General features: G+C 39.8%; 1 protein-coding gene and 2 non-coding genes across 4 annotated transcripts; all 3 read left to right on the top strand.

Annotated features, from left to right (window-relative positions):
• The first annotated feature begins 1,517 nt into the window (after positions 1–1,517).
• Positions 1,518–17,493, top strand: KHDC4 (KH domain containing 4, pre-mRNA splicing factor). Of its 2 annotated transcripts, none has more exons than XR_003683826.2 (14): positions 1,518–1,634; positions 2,139–2,355; positions 5,038–5,166; positions 5,528–5,607; positions 7,387–7,439; positions 7,685–7,848; positions 8,626–8,837; positions 9,412–9,472; positions 10,742–10,799; positions 11,043–11,302; positions 13,168–13,347; positions 14,264–14,348; positions 15,254–15,345; positions 16,212–17,493. XR_003683826.2 is itself a non-coding variant. In XM_028502557.2 (14 exons), exons 1-14 carry the CDS (start codon positions 1,597–1,599, stop codon positions 16,409–16,411), a joined length of 1,857 nt encoding a protein of 618 aa, XP_028358358.1. In that variant the 5' UTR covers positions 1,518–1,596; the 3' UTR covers positions 16,412–17,493. The 2 variants fall into 2 exon arrangements, 1 of the variants encoding a protein (XP_028358358.1); XM_028502557.2 differs by having other exon boundaries at positions 14,236–14,348.
• Positions 8,149–8,277, top strand: LOC114489285. Its single transcript, XR_003683851.1, has one exon.
• Positions 12,183–12,319, top strand: LOC114489278. Its single transcript, XR_003683847.1, has one exon. It is a non-coding gene; the product is annotated as a small nucleolar RNA SNORA42/SNORA80 family (small nucleolar RNA).
• Positions 17,494–18,662: the final 1,169 nt, after the last annotated feature.

Below are 18,662 nucleotides of genomic sequence, written 5' to 3'. Positions count from 1 at the left end.
ACACTAAGAAAGCCAACAAGGTGCCCTGGCTGGTATAGCTTGTTGGCTGAGCACAGGCCTGTGAACGAAAGGGTCGCTGGTTGCATTCCCAGTCAGGGCACATGCCTGGGCTGTGGACTAGGACCCCCAGTAGAGGGCACATGAGAAGCAACCACACATTGATGTGTCTCTCCCCCTCCTTCCCTTCCCATCTATCTAAACAGTGCAATTACAACCACAGTCCCAACAGTATTGTTTTTCAGGAGACAAGGCAAAGGGAAAACAATGCTGTTTTAATCTAAAATTTACTTGGGGAGTAAGGGCAGGACAAATTGGGTAAAGAAAGTCAAATATATGGCAATGGAAAGAAACTAGACTTTGGGGGTGAGCATGCATAGAGTACATGGATATTGAATTATGTTGTACACCTGGCATAGTTATTAATTTAAAAATAAATAAAATTCACTTGCAAAAAAATACACTTGTGTGTAGGAAATGTAGAAAAATGTGAATCAGCTTGCCCTAACAGATACTAATATACAGTACAGAAGACAGATAGCAAATCAAATGCAACATATATGATATAGGTGGCATTTGTGTGGAGGGGATAGTTACTCAATGCTGAAGAAAAACACTGTAAATTAGACTTTTAAATGAATTTGTATTTTATTAGTCCTATCAGAATGTAAACTCAGTTGAAAAATAGCGCTGTATTATATTTATTTTGGGTAGAGACTACTTGCAGCTCCAAGAAACCTCAAATGTTGAACATCTCTGGCTTCCAACATCAGCTCAAACTTCTCAGCTGGCATTCAAGGTCTTTCATGATGTGGCCCCCACACTGCAGCCAGTTCCGCTGTAAGTACTAGATCGCAGAACAGGGTTTCATAACCCATGCTGCACCACTTCCTCGCCCTCACCCAAATGTTCAGTTTTCGTTTCTTTCAAATACATGCGTGTGAGTCCCACCAAGCTGAACCTTTTATCTTCTTCACCGCTGCTTATTTATTGTACAACCTTACTGTATGTATTTGCCCGCGTGCCTACCCCGCCACGTTGTGACTAAATAGAAAGGATTCGCAGCTTATTAGTTTTTATGTTTTTATATTTTCCCTCCTCTTAAAAAGAATGCTTGCTGCACAGAATGGGGAGGGGGGGGGGGAAATGGCCTTTGGAACGAATAATTTTCCTTTTCGTAAATAGGTAATTGAAACGTGAAGCGGGCAAAAGTCGCCAAAAGCTCTCTCACCGGCTAGAGGCTGGGCTTCCAGAAGAATACAGCTCAATTTGAGGAGATGCCGGCTTAATTCCGTGGCTCATGCGTATTATCCTGTAAGTTACCAACCGCCCACAACAAAAATGGATTCTTCCCGCCCCAATTTCACCTTAAAACGAGGGTTAGTAATCATCTTTCACCAGAAAGGTCACACCCTACCAGTGTCAGACGCCAAACGCCTAAGTAACAAGAAGGAAGGAGAGTCCAATCGGAATAAACGTTTTAACCGGAACCGCTTCTCCTCCCAACCGGAAGAGACCTTGCGTAAGGGCGTTAGGGGCGGAAGTGACGGGAAGGTGGTTGTAGGGTAGTTGGCGGGTGGTTGAGCAGGACCGGTCGCCATGTCCGCGGGGAGCGCGACACATCCCGGGGCCGGCGGGTAAAGCTTCGCGGGCGAGGGAATCGCAGCGAGCAGGGGGAATAGGAGAGGCGGAGGGATCATGGGGAACTGCATATGGGTAGAGGGGCGCTTAGGTGGGACCTGTACGCATAGGAGAGCCAGCGTGTAGAGAATGGTGGTGAGAAGGCCTGGAGATCCTGAGAAAGGCCGGCGAGAATCAGAGGGAGGAAAAAAGCAGGGATTTTTGGAAGGACGAGCAAAGGGGAAGGCGAAAAACGAGCGCATGTGGGACAGAGTGAAGTCTTGATAGGGGTGACGGAAGTGGAAGGAAGTAGAGTCTGGAAAAGGATCGAAAGAAGTGAGGATTTGGGGAAATATTGCAGTAATTTTCTATTTAAGTTGGTAATTTCAGGCCCCGATAGGAGTTTTGCAGGTGTAAAGGGAATATGATAGAGGAAAAGATGGTGTGCTAAGGCATAATAAGGGAGTAATACTATAAATGAAAGCTTTTGGGGGCCTTTTATTTCCTTTTACTTACTGTAGGCGCCGCAGCAAATGGGACCAACCAGCTCCAGCTCCCCTTCTCTTCCTCCCACCGGCGGCCCCAGGTGGAGAGGTTACCAGCAGTGGGGGAAGCCCTGGGGGTACCACAGCTGCTCCCTCTGGAGCCTTAGATGCTGCTGCTGCTGTGGCTGCCAAGATCAATGCCATGCTCATGGCCAAAGGGAAGCTGAAACCAACTCAGAATGCTGCTGAGAAGGTATTTGTAGTTGAAGAGACTCTGCTAATTGCGGTCTTAATAAGGGTTATTTCGTAATCCTGTACTGTCACAGTCATTTGTGTTAATGAAGGAGAACACGGAACGGTAATTTAAAGATCACTTTGTTTTGGAATATATCAGATGACATTTTGTTACTTATTTTTACAAGGCAGTTTTGGTTGAGCTGTGACTACATTTACGGACCAAATAGCTTGTTTTGGCTATGTTCACTCATTTCAGCTTATCTATACAATCATGAAAAGTGATGTAATATGTTTCTTGATACATGTGCATTTTCCCTAAATTCAAAAGAAAAGTTCAAATAAATCAAGTGAACTTTAAAATGTCTCAATAAACTATAGATTCAACTTCTAATTTCTGCCTAAGTCAAGGGCAATTACACATAAAATGAATAATCTATATGGGTGGTTTTGTAGTTTTCACACAAATTGAGGGAATTATTTGGTCATTTCATAAAATCCCTGGTATAATAAGTCTTACAGCTATAATGGATCTGAACTTGGAATCCTTTAGTTTAATTACCATAGCATGCAAGAATCTTCCTGCAGGGTAATAAGTATATAGTGACTGTATTGCATGAATGTAAAAGAACTTGTCCAAAGTCTGTACATGGTAGGCACTGATGTCTACTTAAACAGTCACCTCAGACAATTGGGTGTTTAGCTTTTGCTTGAAGGTCTCTAGAGTTGTAGAGTTCAGTGTGCTTCAAGGCAGCCCATTTAATTGTAAATATACTTTTTAAAAATTCTCTTAGCTTAAATTTGCCATCTTTGCTACTTGTGAAGAGATGAGTTCTGTATTTGAAAATGTAATGAATGTAAGTTGATGGGTATATTAGCATGTTTTTGGTGACTGGTTCACCAAGTAATTTTAAAGATTATACCTCAATAAAGGTGGGAAAAAAGAAAATGAAGTTTGTTGTCAGCCTTTCAAATTGTCAGTAGATGAAATCAGCAGAGTGTTTATCAGGAGGCCATAACCTGTCTGAATGCTTAGATACTCAAGTTCTGCAGATCAGAACTTTTAGAGAATTGGAAGTTTATCACTGGTATTTTTGTGGTTTGCAAAGATTGTGTGAGTCAATTGTCCATTTTAAGATATCCAAGGAAATATTAAAAGGACACTGATGAAGCTGGAATGCTACTTGTATATTAAAATTCAAAATCCTAGTGTTAACCATTTAGACTCATTTTTTTTTTCTCTAAAAAATAGTCTTTAAAAGGGTAAATGAACTCAGCAGGAGGCAGCATGGTTCATAAATACTGAATTTAGAGCCAAAATACCTAGGTTTGAAACCCAGAATCCTCAGTTACTGGTTGGGTGTCTTTGACAGATGAGCCTCATTTTCCTCTTTTGTAATGGGGTAGCTATATAAATTAAAATTTGAATTAAAAATAAAATTTAAAATTTAGTTCCTCAGTCATACTAGCCATGTTTCAAGTGCTCAGTAGACATGTGGCTAGTGGTGTCCAGATTGGACTGCCAGCTACAGGTCACCTAATGTCATCACAGAAAGTTGTGTTGGACAACACTGAAATGTACCTTTAAAAGAGGCTGGAGGGGTTCAGTGAGATAGGTTGCAGATGTGTACTGAAGTAGACTATACAAAGGTAAGGAGATATGTCTGTTTAGCTTGCCTCCACATTTAAAAAATGAATCTAACACACAAAGAAACTATTTTACCTTCCTTGAGCAGATTTGCTAGATGTCAGTTTAGGGTAGCTATGGTTGGGGAAGGCTATCTTGAGAATTGTTTTTTTAGATAACACTCAAATCCAACTATCTGCAGTTGCCTGTAATTTATTTATTTAAGATTTTAAATTTATTTTTATTTTTAGAGAGAAGGACAGGGAGGGAGAAAGAGATGGGGAGAAACATCAATGTGTAGTTGCCTCTCACTTTCCTCTACTGGGGACCTGGCCTGCAACCCAGGCATGTGCCCTGACTGGGAATTGAACTGGTGACCCTTTGTTTTGCAGGCTGGCATTCAAGCCACACCAGCCAGGGCAGTTGCCTGTAATTTAAATTGAGAGAAACCAGCTCAGATTTGTGGATCTTACTTGGCTTTTCATCCATTCTCTTTGTTTTTCCTTAAGAGGGTAATAGGGTGGAATGTTAATTAGATACAATTTAAGGGCTTTTGATATTGCAAGGATGGCGTTAGTTGGATTTGATGAGTTGTGATTATAGTGTTGGCACAAAGGCAACTTCCCATTAAACAGCTGTGATGTGTGAGTTGCGCATTGAGTTGAGTTCAAAGTACTCAACTCAACCCTGTTTTTACTATACACACAGCTTGCTAATTGAGATGTAAAACATTTCTTGGCCCTTTAGTTTTTCTTTTGGAGATAGCAGTTTCTAGTCCATAGACTTTCTGTAATTATGTGACCATAAAAGTGCACACATGGCCAAGGTTGTAGAGAAATCTGATGGTGGCCTTCAAGTCAATTGATTGTACTTGGTGTCATTTTAGTGAGGTTTTATTTGCTTGTTATTTCATTAATGAAAAATGACGAGGAGTGTTTCCAAGTATGTTTGCAGGCAGGTAAAGGGAAAGGTAAGGAGGCTGCAGGACCTGGGCAATTGTACTTGTAAATTGGGCAATGAAAAGATACTAATTTCATTAGGTAAGCTTTTTAATCTTAAATTCTCTTTTTATAGCTTCAGACCCCTGGAAAAGGCCTAACTAGCAGTAAAAGCAAGGATGACCTGGTGGTAGCCGAAGTAGAGATCAACGACGTGCCCCTCACATGTAGGAACTTGCTGACTCGGGGACAAACTCAGGACGAGGTGTGGAGATATCGGGCTTCTGTGGGGAATGTGGCGGTGGGTGTGGTTTCAGGAAATCAGACTACTAAATACAGACAGACATGAGTCAGATGTTTATTAGTGGCTTTGGGTCACAGTCTTCAAATCAGGGTTGGGTTTGATTTAAATGCAGAGGGACGACTTAGTGAAGGTAAAGACACAGGTAGGTGTGAATTCCCCTGGGATGGTCTGAGTGAGAAACAATAAAACTACAATTTCAGACACCAGAGAGAACTCATTCTTACCTTATTGTTGGGATGCATGGATAGGGAAAATCTGTCTTGTTACTTGTCATTGAAATCAGTCACCACATCATCTTTTTAATAGAGTGTTTCCTTTTTAGATCAGCCGGCTCAGTGGGGCTGCAGTGTCGACTCGAGGGAGGTTCATGACAACTGAGGAGAAGGCCAAAGTGGGACCAGGGTGTGTCTGCATATCCTCTACTTTGGGGAAGGGCTGGGTATATGACTCACATTAGCTTCAGATTTTTATTCTTAGGGAACATAGGTAAATGTTTGATTAGTAGCTACTTTGGTTAATAGATATACATGTATGTATATGAATGTGCTTTATTACAGAATTCGGGACATCCTCAACAGACACAAGAAGTGTAGTAGTTATTCTTTTTCCTTTTGTGCTTTAATTTTTTAGTTGACAGTGTTTTTATTGAAGGCAACAAATTGCACAAAAGTGTAAAAGAAGATAATTGTGAACATTTAATGTATATACTTCCTTTTTAAAAATTTTTATTGATGTTAGCCCTGGCTGGTGTGGCTCAGTGGATTGAGTGCTGGCCTGCAAACCGAAGGGCAGCCAGTTCAATTCCCAGTCAGGGCACATGCCTGGGTTGCAGGCCAGGTCCCCAGTGCGGGGCATGCAAGAGGCAACCACACATTGATGTTGCCCTCCCTTTCTCCCTCCTTTTCTCTCTCTAAAAATAAATTAAAAATTAAAAAAAATTTTTTTTAATTGATGAGAGAAGGAAATTTTAGAGAGAGAAGGAAAAACATCGATTTGTTGTTCTACTTACTCATGCATTCATTGGTTGATTCTTATATGTGCCCTGACTGGGGATCAAACCCTTAACCTTAGTGAATTGGGATAAGGCTCTATCCTACTGAGCTACTTGGTCAGGGCCATATATACCTCTAAACTGTTTTCCCATGGAAATATTTCTTCCAACAAATGAGCTTTACTTTGTTATAATCTTCCTTTTTAAAAAAGTTTTTATCAGACTCCTTAATGCCTTCCTGATGATTATAAGTTATAGGTTATACATACAAAGATTTCATCTCAGTTTAGTTTCATCCTTTCTAGTATTCAATTTTCGAGAGCAGGTACTCAGGCAAGATATTTTTTTTAAAGTATTTTATTTATCTTTTAGAGAGGGAGAGAAACATTGATGTGATAGAGAAACATCAGTCAGTTGCCTCTTGCACACCCTCAGCTGGGGACCTGGCCCACAACCCAGGAATGTGCCCTGGCTGGGAATTGAACTAGCAACCTTTCAGTTTGCAGGACAATGCCCAACCCACTTAGCCACACCAGTCACCGCCAGAGAATATTTTTAACATTGGCTTAAACTGAATATCATTAGGAGGCAAAAATATACCCTTCAAACTAAGGGTATGTTTCAACTTTAAATGTGCTGGTTGCTGTTTCAAGCTTGTCTTTAAATACAGTTTATTTTTTTATCTACAGCGTTTTACAATGGTATGGTTATTGGTCACTTTCTTCATTATTATAATAAAAATCTGGATCTAAGCCATTTGTACACTTGTGATCTAAAGAGTCTTAGTTGGTGTGGGCTTTCAAAGAAATTATGTATATGCCACCATCACTTTGTCCCCATTAATTTATATAGCTATGAGTACATTTGCCTGTAACCTATTAGACAACCAAAAGAAAAGAATTCTGTTCTCAAACATCAGGTTATCTCAGTTGACTGGATACTAACATTCATGAACCCATAGGAACAAATTTGATCCCTATGTGGGTAGGTTAACTAAGCAATCTGAAAAGTTGATTCAGTCCCCTGCCATTAAACCATGCTCTTAGAAATTAGCAACAGCCATTTCCATGCACTGTATAGTCCCTTTCACTGATCTGGAAACTTTAAATGTTACCAGTTAGTTTTGGTAACTCATTTAGCTCCTTCTTTGGTTATGACAAGCTTGGGATCATTTGTATTTTTCTTTGTAGGGATCGTCCATTATATCTTCATGTTCAGGGCCAGACTCGGGAATTAGTGGACAGTAAGTAATGTTTTTGGCTCATACACACTTTCTGTGAAAGGCAAAGTACAGGGCTGGGTGTACTATTGTTTATGAATTACTCATGAATGTACATAGGGGTTTAGCGATTGGGAGCCAAACACTTGAGTCACCTATAAAATGGATTAATACTAATGGAATAATTGAATATTGACCTGTGTTTATCATTGGGTACTAGTCAGTACATTCATTTCTTTGGTACAGTATCTTACTCTGTTTTTCCCTAGGAGCTGTAAACCGAATCAAAGAAATTATCACCAATGGGGTGGTGAAAGCTGCCACAGGGACAAGTCCAACGTTTAATGGTGCAACAGTCACTGTCTATCACCAGCCAGCGCCCATTGCGCAGCTGTCTCCGGCTGTTAGCCAGAAGCCTCCCTTCCAGTCAGGGGTATGTTTTGTGGAGAGATCACTCATTAACAGCTTTGCCATTTCTATGAAAATGATATATGCCGAATAGAATACAGCAAATGTGAAGAAAAAAATAAAATTTTGAAATTCCATCCTGAAAGTTACCCGCTATTGATACCGTAATAATGGATCATTTAGGCTTCCGAGATGTAGTGGACATGTGAGCACACATCTTTTCCCCCTGATATGTGCCAGAAAGGGGATTTTGATATATCAAAGAGTGTGCACGTTGTACATTTGAAGGTAGTGGTTTCAGTTTGCATATGTAAACTCGATGGCAACTGGAGGACTAAGAAGGCGGAGTCTGATGAAGCGAGACTCTGCTGATACAATCCTCCTAGAAAAAAGGGTTGGAGAGAGCAGCCCTTACTGGAGAAGGTTCCAGGGCTGACTGTGCTACCCAACATTCTACTTATCTTACAGGAAGGTGTCTTTGCTGTATCTCTTACTGTATATTAGTCAAGAGGAAGTGGGTATGTTTACTCAGTATTGGATTTAGATTTTCACATCTTAGATTTTGCTGAACAGAGTAAGGTGTTAGTGTTGTAAATAGGTTTGTGGACTATAGTTCTCATTTAAATTAAGCTGCTTGATGGGGTTTGTTTTTATGGGCTCTTGGTAGAAATTATAGGGGTCCTTATTCTGGAAATGATTAAAAGTATCTGGAGAATTAAACTCTTTTGTGTAATAATTTCCAAGATTAGGATTTAATTTTATGTATTCTCTGTTTAACCAGAGGTGTTCTGTTCTTCTACAGATGCATTATGTTCAAGATAAATTATTTGTGGGTCTGGAACATGCTGTGCCCACTTTTAATGTCAAAGAGAAGGTAGAAGGTCCGGGCTGCTCCTATTTGCAGCACATTCAGATTGAAACAGGTGCCAAAGTCTTCCTACGAGGCAAGGGTTCAGGCTGCATTGAGCCAGCATCTGGCCGAGAAGCTTTCGAACCTATGTATATTTACATCAGGTATGGATGGATGGGGCTGAGAACTTTTGAATTCTTGTCAACTTAGCAGTATAAGCAGCAATGATTCAGAAGGAATAAGAGAAAAATGGGTTTAATAAGTAGTAACATGAGGAACTTGAATTAACACTAGGAGTAGTCATTTTATAATTAGTTAATAAAAACTGTTGGATTAAGGTATAGATTATCTTTTTTACTGTTCAAGTCTTTGGGTTTTATACAAGTCTGTGATCCTAAAATGATCTGTTCCAAGTCTACAATAACTTTGACTGAAACCTATCACAATGTGTTTTCTTTTAGAATTTATTGGAGTGACACTGGTTACAATATTTTTAAATGTCTTAATATCAAGAAGTACTATTACTCAGAGAAAGACTAATAAAATAATGTGGTATTGATACTAGTTTTACCTTAAAGGGCTTATAATATTATTCTCTGTCCCTATTTTGTGGTTTATAGAAGCTTAGATTTCTGCTACATTGAATATATTAAGTTTATAAAGCAGCACACAAACTGAAAGAATCCTGTATCCTTTACTTTTCTTCCCTTTAAATTCTTGGTTCTGAATTCTTTGCAGTCATCCCAAACCAGAAGGCCTTGCTGCTGCCAAGAAGCTCTGTGAGAACCTCTTGCAAACGGTGAGGTGTACTTGTCTGCCTGATACTCACTCAGAGCAGCTGTTGCCCCCTTGGACTGTGTCTTAGCTGTTTTCCCCACTTGTGTTAGTTTCCTTGGCTGCCCCACACTGCTACCACAAACTGGGTGACTTTAAAACAACGGGAATTTATTCTCTGAGTTCAGGAGTCCAGAATCAAGGTTTGGGCAGAGCTGGTTCCTTCTGAAAGCTCTGGGGGAGAACCCATCCCACCCACGCCCCCTAGCTTCCTGTGACTGCCTGTGGTCCTTGGCACCCTTTGCTTTGTGTCAGCGTAATACCGGTCTCTGCCCCCATCTTCTCTGTGTCTTTCTCTTCTAAGCGTAGCAGTCTTTGGATTTAAGATGCCCTTTAGTCCAGTATGATCTCATCTTAAAATGTGCAGGCAAAGATCTTGTTTCCAAATACGGTCATATTCTGAGGTTCCAGGTAGACATGGATTTTGGGGGGGACACTACTCAATACTACACCACTGTAGCAATTAACATTCCGTTTATCGAAAACACTTCCCTGGTCAGGCGTACAGTGGCCATGCATTTCTTCTTCAGCAGCTGTTTCAGTATGGAATTCGGAACCTCTAGTACATTAGTTCTATAAAACACTAGTGTTGTCAGTTATTTAGATTAATGCTTTTAATCCTGGTCAGGTCTTTAGGATGGGCATTCCAGATTCTTTTTGATAATTAGCTTTAGCTAAAGTAAGTATAGAACTGTAATAGTTTAAAACCAATTAGCGGCACCTTTAGGATAATTGCTTATTTGATTATCCATTCTCTCTGTTGTACAAGCAAATAACCAAAAGTTAAACCACAGGGCTGTTTTTATAGCACCTAAAGGAAATCAGGTTTGGGGACTGAAGGTCTTCCCCCTTGTGTCACATTGAAGGGTGCCCTTTTGGGATGCTGCTGCTCTCTTTGCTTTTGTAAGGGAACCTGATTCACCAGCCCTTAGACCAGATAGCTTCCCTGACCATTCCCTGTCTTTTTCTTTGTTGCTTCTTGAAGTTGTGGACTTAGTGAAATGCTTATGATGAAGAACCAGAGCGGGGAAAGTACCAAACATTTATTAAAGCAGGAACTGCTTGAGAACAGGTCACTCAGTAAAAAAAAGAATGAACAGGTTTACATTTGAAACGTCAATGGAAATATTTTAATTCTGTATTGCCTTGGTCCTCAAATGGTATAATTAGATCCCTGTAAATACTTAGTAAATTAGGACTGTCCCATACTAATTTGTTTTTCCTTCTCTTTCAGGTTCATGCTGAATACTCTAGATTTGTGAATCAGATTAATACTGCTGTACCTTTACCAGGTGTGTATGTCTTAAAGTATTTAACTAAAAAATATTTTTGCTAGTGATATTTATGAATAAAATAATGATACTTGAGGCTAGACTAACTGTGCCAGAACACTAATATTGTTCCCTTCACCTTAGGGTAATTTGGAAAGCCATTTGAACCTTAGTATTTTTCTTCCCTAGAGATTAAGTTTAATATTCAGCTAAAATGTCTCATTCTGCTGCAGCTGATTAAACACTTTTTTTCTTCCCCCTCAGGCTATACACAACCCTCTGCTATAAGTAGTGTCCCTCCTCAGCCACCATATTATCCATCCAATGGCTATCAGTCTGGTTACCCTGTTGTTCCCCCTCCTCAGCAGCCAATTCAGCCTCCCTATGGAGTACCAAACATAGTGCCACCAGCTGTTTCATTGGCACCTGGAGTCTTGCCAGCATTACCTACTGGAGTTCCACCTGCACCTGTGCCAACACAATACCCGATAACACAAGTGCAGCCTCCAGCTAGCACTGGACAGGTAAGATGCCAGGACATGAAACATGATACCATTGAATTAGGAAAAACGGTCAGGAAAGGTGGTGGTATTATTCAGAAGTCATATGTAATGTGAGGTACTGTTTTCCTGTTACTGCCACCAAAGTACCTGAATACTTGAGAATAGTGTATACGTGGATTCATCTTGAAGTTCACAATTAGTTTCATGAGTCTTGCCGCCTTATAGTGAACAGCAGGAGTTGGCGAGCTTTTTACAAAGGGCCTGATGATGAATATTGTAGGCTTTGTGAGCCACTTGATCTCTGTCACAACTACTGCAACTCTGCTGTTCTAGCACAAAAGCAGCCACAGACAATACCAAATGAACATGTGTGGCCGTGTGCCAGTCACACTTGATTGGCAAAAATAGCAGGCCAGAATCGTAGTGTGCCATACTGTAGCCATCATTTGCCTGCGCCTGGCTTTACAGTGTTCAAGAATAGTCTTCAAGGAGGAGGCTGGCCTATACTGCACCTTTAGATGCTTGGAACAGAATTGCTATTCTTGGAAATATACCATATATAAGTATTCCTAGGCCAAGATATGTGAACTCACCAAACGTAAGGATTATAAGTGCTGGTGTATCCTTGGCTGGGTAATTCAGTTGATTAGAGTGTCGTCCTGATACAGCAAGGTTGCAGGTTTGATTTCTGGTCAGGGCACATATAAAAATCAACCAATGAGTGCATAAATAAGTGGAACAGCAAATAAATGTTTCTCTCATATCAGTAAATTAAAAAAAATAAGTGCTGGTGTATATTTCTCAAACTTTAAGAAACCAGAATTTTAGGGAGAGTAGACAGCTAGCTCATTTAGATGCGTTATATACAATCCTTAGAGGCAGAGGAGAGATGAATGAGAGAGCATGGTAATGGATTTATGGCGGGCCCTCCCCTGTGGGCCTCTCATAGTGTGTCCATGCCAGAGTAAATTGCAACCTCGAACCATTGCCCAGCCTCCTTATCTGTGGGCTGTGAGCACTGAAGGGGGTTGTACAGTGTGAAACAAAGAAGGTCTTCTGGACTGAATCCTGTTGTGGTCCCTAGTCATAACTGCTTTTCCTGTTGTGTTTAGGCAGAGCTCTGTACTGTGTAGTTCTCCAGCTCTGAGCCATATTCTTTTGTAATTAGTAAACAGTATAGCAGAGTAATTATTTTTGAGCTTTGTGATGTTGGAATATAACATAACCTATTTAGGCTTCGGTTTTCCTTCTATATAAAATGGGCAAAATAACAACATCTCAAAGCGTTGCAAGGATTAAGTAAGATGGTACAGGTAGTCATTAAATATTAGCCATTTGTCATTTGTAAGAGTTTTTCTTTTAAATGTGCTTCTTTAATATGTACTGTCTTTTGATAACCCTTTGTTCCTTTTTGGAACAACCTCTTAAAAGAGCAGACAGACTTGCTCTTGATATAACTTATCCATGGAAGTGGTAGGTGAGTTGCCTTTGCCACAAACATTAGGGAAATTTATGGTCCAAAAAGCTAGTCACATTGGTTGAAGGGCTCTAAGTAAGAGAGTATTCTTGCTCAGTAACTTCTGAACTAAGTAAATGGGTGGAGTTTTTGTGTGTTAATGGTCATGTTTGCTCCTAATAGCACAAGTGCACAATGAGTTTTTCCTGAGGGTTGAAAGCACTGTAGAGATTATCAATTTTATGTTTCCCTACCATGAAGGTGGGGAAGACTAGGTAATACTGTTAGCAAATTATACATGAAGGAAACTAAGGACCAGAAGGTAAAAGATTCATGTTGTGTATGTTGATCATTGAAGTGTATTGTAGTCATTGTTTATTTTGCTAGGGATTCTCACACCATTTTTCCTCTTGGTTTGTTTTTGTCCCAGAGTCCGATGAGTGGGCCTTTTATTCCTGCTGCTCCTGTCAAAACTGCCTTGCCTGCTGGCCCCCAACCCCCGCCCCAGCCCCAGCCCCAGCCCCCACTCCCAACTCAACCCCAGGCACAAAAGAGGAGATTCACAGAAGAGCTGCCAGATGAACGAGAATCTGGACTTCTTGGATACCAGGTTAAATAAAATACCTTGTTTTATTTTCCTAATCTTATTCGATATTCTCCCTTTAAAGGAAGATAAATTCACATCTGTATCAACTATCCTCCCAATAGTAGGATTCCTGCTTTCTGGAATCTATTTAGATTAGTTTTTTATCCTTGGGAGATTAATTTAAAGCAAGAGTGATTCCTTTTGTGTGGGTTTTGTCTTTGAAGCATACAAAACTCTCCACCTAGAGAGCTCTCCTGACTAGCATTTGGAAGGAGTTCTGTAGAATTTTGTACTTCTCTTATTCGTACTCTTGCAAGCTTCTGATAGTTCTTTGCTGCGCATCTCACTGAAAGCTCAGTATGTGGTTATATTTAAAGCCTTGGCTTTCAGTTTACTATTCTCTAAAAGAGGGTGATATTTTTTCCTCTAGTGCTCCCCCCCAAAAGTGCCAGAAATGCAGTGATTCTGTGCATACACATAATTATAAACACAGTCATTCACTAACAAGTTTTTAAAAAGATTATTAAAATATGTAGTTTTGATGCATTTTGTTTTATCAGGAGAGGCTCCATTACTTTTTGCCAGAATCCTTGAAGCATTCTTTTGAAATAAACTTTGAAGTATTTCTATAGTTTATAACTAGATTTATACAAACCAGTTAAGTTATGGATAGTGGAAAACAGGTGGACATAGCATAATAAATCACAACATTCCTGACCATCCTGACAGAGAAAAATAGTCTCTCCAGATATGCTCTGGACTGTACTTAAATGCTCCAGATCCCAAGGAGCTGTGTAGTTCAGCTCACTGCAATTTGTCAGAAAGATGAGGCACTTGACAGTTACATTAAGGAGCTAAAGTCAATACAGCAGTTGTAGATTTGCTAATGCCACTGTATTTTTCTGCTCATAGCATGGACCCATTCATATGACTAATTTAGGTACAGGCTTCTCCAGTCAGACTGAGATTGAAGGTGCAGGATCGAAGCCAGCAAGTTCCTCAGGCAAAGAGCGAGAGAGGGACAGGTAAGTTAGTTGGAAAATAATCATACGAGTATATCCATATGTCATTTGTTTGCACCATTAATGTAAATCATGATCATTGCTACGAGCTTCCATGTTCTAAAACAAATGAAATCACTTGGATCAAACGCTCCTGTTACAATTGATGCAGTAGTAAAAAGTGCAATAATATGACTTCCCCAGTCTTAGAAGCAGTAACACTTAATGTTGAATAATTCAATGCTTGCTCATTCAGACATCTTCTTTTACTTTCATTGTCTGCATCTTGGCCTTTTTTTTTTTTTTTTTAAATTTAAAAGATTTTATTTATTTATTTTTAGACAGAGGAGGAGGGAGAAAGAGTGGGAGAGAAACATCAATGTGTGGTCTCGCACGCCCCCTAGTGGGGACCTGGCGTGCAACCCAGGCATGTGCCCTGACTGGGAATCAAACTGGGGACCTTTTGGTTTGCAGGCTGGTGTTCAAATCACTGAGCCACATCAGCCAGGGCCTTGGCCCCCTTTTTTTTTTTTTTTTTAAAGGGTAGGCAGTAGTTACATAATCAACCCATTTTTGCTACTTAGAGTCATACTCTTAACAGGAGTCCAGCCTGCCGTCCAGTGCTTAAATTGTCCGTTTCTTTATAATTATCAACCTTTGTAAGTGGGACTTCACTTCTACAACAGTTCATTTTGTTTCCAGCATGGCCAGGCTATGTAGACAAGGCCTTATAACTTGAAAATAGCTTGAAGGACAGAGGGTCATGTAAAAGGGTTGAAATTAATGGTGAAAAGGAACATGAAACATTAACTGCAGGCTGTATTGTTATTCTTACTGGAGAGTTTAAAACTGAATTTATCTGAGTGGTGTTTTGTTTTGTTTTGTTTTGTTTTGTTTTGTTTTGTTTTTGGTGGTGGTGTTTTTAACAGGCAGTTGATGCCTCCGCCAGCCTTTCCAGTGACTGGAATAAAAACGGAGTCTGATGAAAGGAATGGGTCTGGGACCTTAACAGGGAGCCATGGTGAGTAAGGTATAACTGGGGGGCTGAGGGGGGGCCTTAAGGTATTAGTTTTTAACCCAATGTTCATTCAGGTGTGATTCATTTAGGTATTTAATCCAAGCTCTATAATCTAATGAGAACGATTTTTTTTATTTATATGGACAGCATATAGTTACACAGACTATTATTTTCAACCAACGTTTGTCTAGAAAAGAGTCAGTCGGCTTATATTTAGGTATAACATCAGTGACATTAAACCCTAGGAAATACTAATGATTGGTAGGTCATTTCAAAATTTTGTTGCCTCATCTAAATACTTTGAGCTAATTTGATACAGACTTAAATATTGATTTTTTTGTGTTGAGAACTGAGCCACATTTCCCCTCAAAGCTCTCTTGGTTGGGAATGGTCAGCCTGTGGCTGCTATAAAAAGTGTTGCTTCTTAGTATCCCAGAACTCTAGAGGTTCATGGGATCTTTTTTGTTCCTTGCCTGTAGTCATAATAAAAATGAACAGAAGAAAATAAATTTTTTTCTTTTCTTCTTTTCTTTAAACTCTTTAAAAGGTGAAATATCAGCCTCCACAGACTCACTTGCTAACTTTCCTTTTTTTTTTTTTTTTTTTTTCTTTTTTTTTTTTTCTTGTGTTTCTTTTTTCTTTCTCTGTTTTCTTACATGGTTCTGGTGGATTCACATTTGCTGATGCTGGTGCTGTTTTTCGTGTGATCTTCAACGCTTTTGGGTGACCACTGACCCTGTGACCTCAAAATGGTGTCCAACTAACCACTTAAAATTAACGTCTTTTTTTTAATTAACGAATTTATGGTATTATCTTTTTTTTTCCCTTGTTGGGGAATGGGGTTGGGGTTTTTTTTTCCTTCATTCTAGATTATCCAGTCAAGAAGATGAAAACTACAGAGAAGGGGTTTGGCTTGGTGGCTTATGCTGCAGATTCATCGGACGAAGAGGAGGAACATGGAGGTCATAAAAATGCAAGTAGTTTTCCACAGGGCTGGAGTTTAGGATATCAATACCCATCATCACAACCACGAGCTAAACAACAGATGCCGTTCTGGATGGCCCCATAGGAAACAGTGGAACAGAGTTTTGACCCTCGGTGACTCTTCTTTAGCAATAATGCATGCACTTGATTTAACAAGACTTTGGCCTGTACTGGGAACCATCGTGGACCTTTGCAGAAGTTAGAGATGCAGTGTCCCATTTCTTAAAAGGCTTTCATTCTTTTTAAGATATCTTTTTTTTTCTTCAGTGACATAGCATCTGTTAAAAATTTACTTCGGATCACAAATTTGTCTCAGAAGATTTTTTTTTAACAGTTTGTGAAATGTGCTTGTTCAACAAAGCATCCCAGTGGGATCATTCCAGTATACGTTGACCTGGTCCGGCCTTTCCAAATGCGTAGCCCCTACTATAGACAGTTTTATTTGTATTTTACTACTGTATGGTCAGTTTTGATAATAATTGGTTACAAACCAAGCCTTACTATTTATTAGTGGGGAAATGATTTTAAGACCATCCTTTCTTTTCAGTACTAAATCTGCGAACTCATCCCTAGTTCATTTTTGGATTCTTTCTGTTTGGAAAGTGCAGTTTTACTAATTTAAAATTGTCAGATATAGCTGGATCCTGGGTAGGAAAAGGAAGTTATTTTTTTCATTGTATCTTTTTATTGGGATGATCCAAAGCTGGCACCTTCGGACACACTTGTCTCACTCACATAGCCGTTGCTGTTTTTATTGCTCGTCTAAGCTCTTGTCTTCAACTGGGTCAAAGAAAACTACTTGATCAAAAGCTGGCCAGAACTCATCATAGAAATGAAACAGTGGTTCTGTCTCTCTCAGAACTGGTTGCAGCTAAAATAGAGAGATTTGACTGCTCGCAATAGGATGGTGGACTTAGTGACTGAAATGGCAACTGTCCTTTTTCTTGGCATTACAGGTTTTGCCAAAAGAACTTTTTTGTATCAAACATTGATGTGTGAAAGTGAAGGAGCTAGTCTGCTGAATCAGTAGTTTGAGATACGGAACTGTCATTTTTGCACATTTGAATACTTTGCAGGCTGGCTTTGTATAAACTTACCCTCTGGTTTCCTATATGTTGTAAATATTTAGACCATAATGTCATTATTAATAAATATATAAATATTCTGCTTGTGGCTTCTCTGTTTTTCATTCCAAAGCCCATCCATACACTGTGATCGGTAAGCATGTTTACTTGTAGCACAATGGCATTCTAACCCCACCAGGAAAACACAGGGACCCGGGAGTTTGCAAACAGTTCTGTGAGTTTCATGACTTTCCAAAGTAAACCCTTGGAAATCCGGGTGAAAAAATGTAAGGGACTATTGTGCTGGGTGTTTTTCATTTTTATACTTTAGCCCTCCTTTGTTAAATATGGTTCAAGGACCAAGTAAATGAAACATTTTTAAAGGAAATGCAAATTATTCTTTGAAAAACATTCTGGAAAAAAAAAAGTAGGGTGGGCAGAAGTTTTAACAGATTTCGCTGTGTAAAGATTTCCCTTCTAGTACCTGTACTTAAATAGAGGAATCTGGTGATATTGTCCTTATTTATTTCTGATTCAATTCAAGGCCACCTGAAAATTCCAATTTTATTTCTTGGTGGGTAGTCCACTTGTTTACAACAAAACAAAAATTTTAATGGGGGTTTCATTTACATGTGTTTAGAATTGAAAACTGGTCAACTAGAACAGGGATTTTCAACAGTGCAATACCTGACTAAGGGGTACTGACCTCTTCCGTTGATTGTCAGAGGAAACATGACACAACAGCTGTCTGGTGTGAATGAGTCAAATTACTCTCTTGGGGGAGGGCAGCTCTGCACAAAATATTTTTTGGTGTGCCACATTATTTTAATAATTTATATGTACCATGAGATGAAAAATGTTGTAAATCAGTCAATTAGAACATCTGGTTTTTGACATCTGATTTACTGTTTCCGAGAGCCCAAGTCATAACTTCCTTTGGGGAAATTTTGCTGCTTCTGCTATTAAGCACTAACGGACTCTCAGTTCTGTTCCGGGGGAGGGTTTGGTGGGTGCCCATTTCCAGTTTCCCCTTACATTTGGCCAATTACTTTATCACAAGCAGCAGACGATCCTGAATAAGTTACTTTAAGGAACACCTATATGTGTCTTACCATATCCTCCATCATCCTTTTTGACTTGTGTAAGTAGGTTTGTGTTTGTGTGCATTCTTGGAGCACGGGACTCGACCGAAAGGCCTTTAGCGGTGAGTCGCCGGAACTGGGTTACAGGACCTGGTGGGGTCACGTCCCTCCCCGGTCGCTACGTCAGGGG

This window comes from Phyllostomus discolor, chromosome 14 (assembly GCF_004126475.2).
Source record: "Phyllostomus discolor isolate MPI-MPIP mPhyDis1 chromosome 14, mPhyDis1.pri.v3, whole genome shotgun sequence".
In the NCBI taxonomy this organism is placed as follows: domain Eukaryota; kingdom Metazoa; phylum Chordata; class Mammalia; order Chiroptera; family Phyllostomidae; genus Phyllostomus; species Phyllostomus discolor.
The sequence above is the reverse complement of the archived record's forward strand: the minus strand, read 5'-3'. Positions and strand labels throughout refer to the sequence as shown.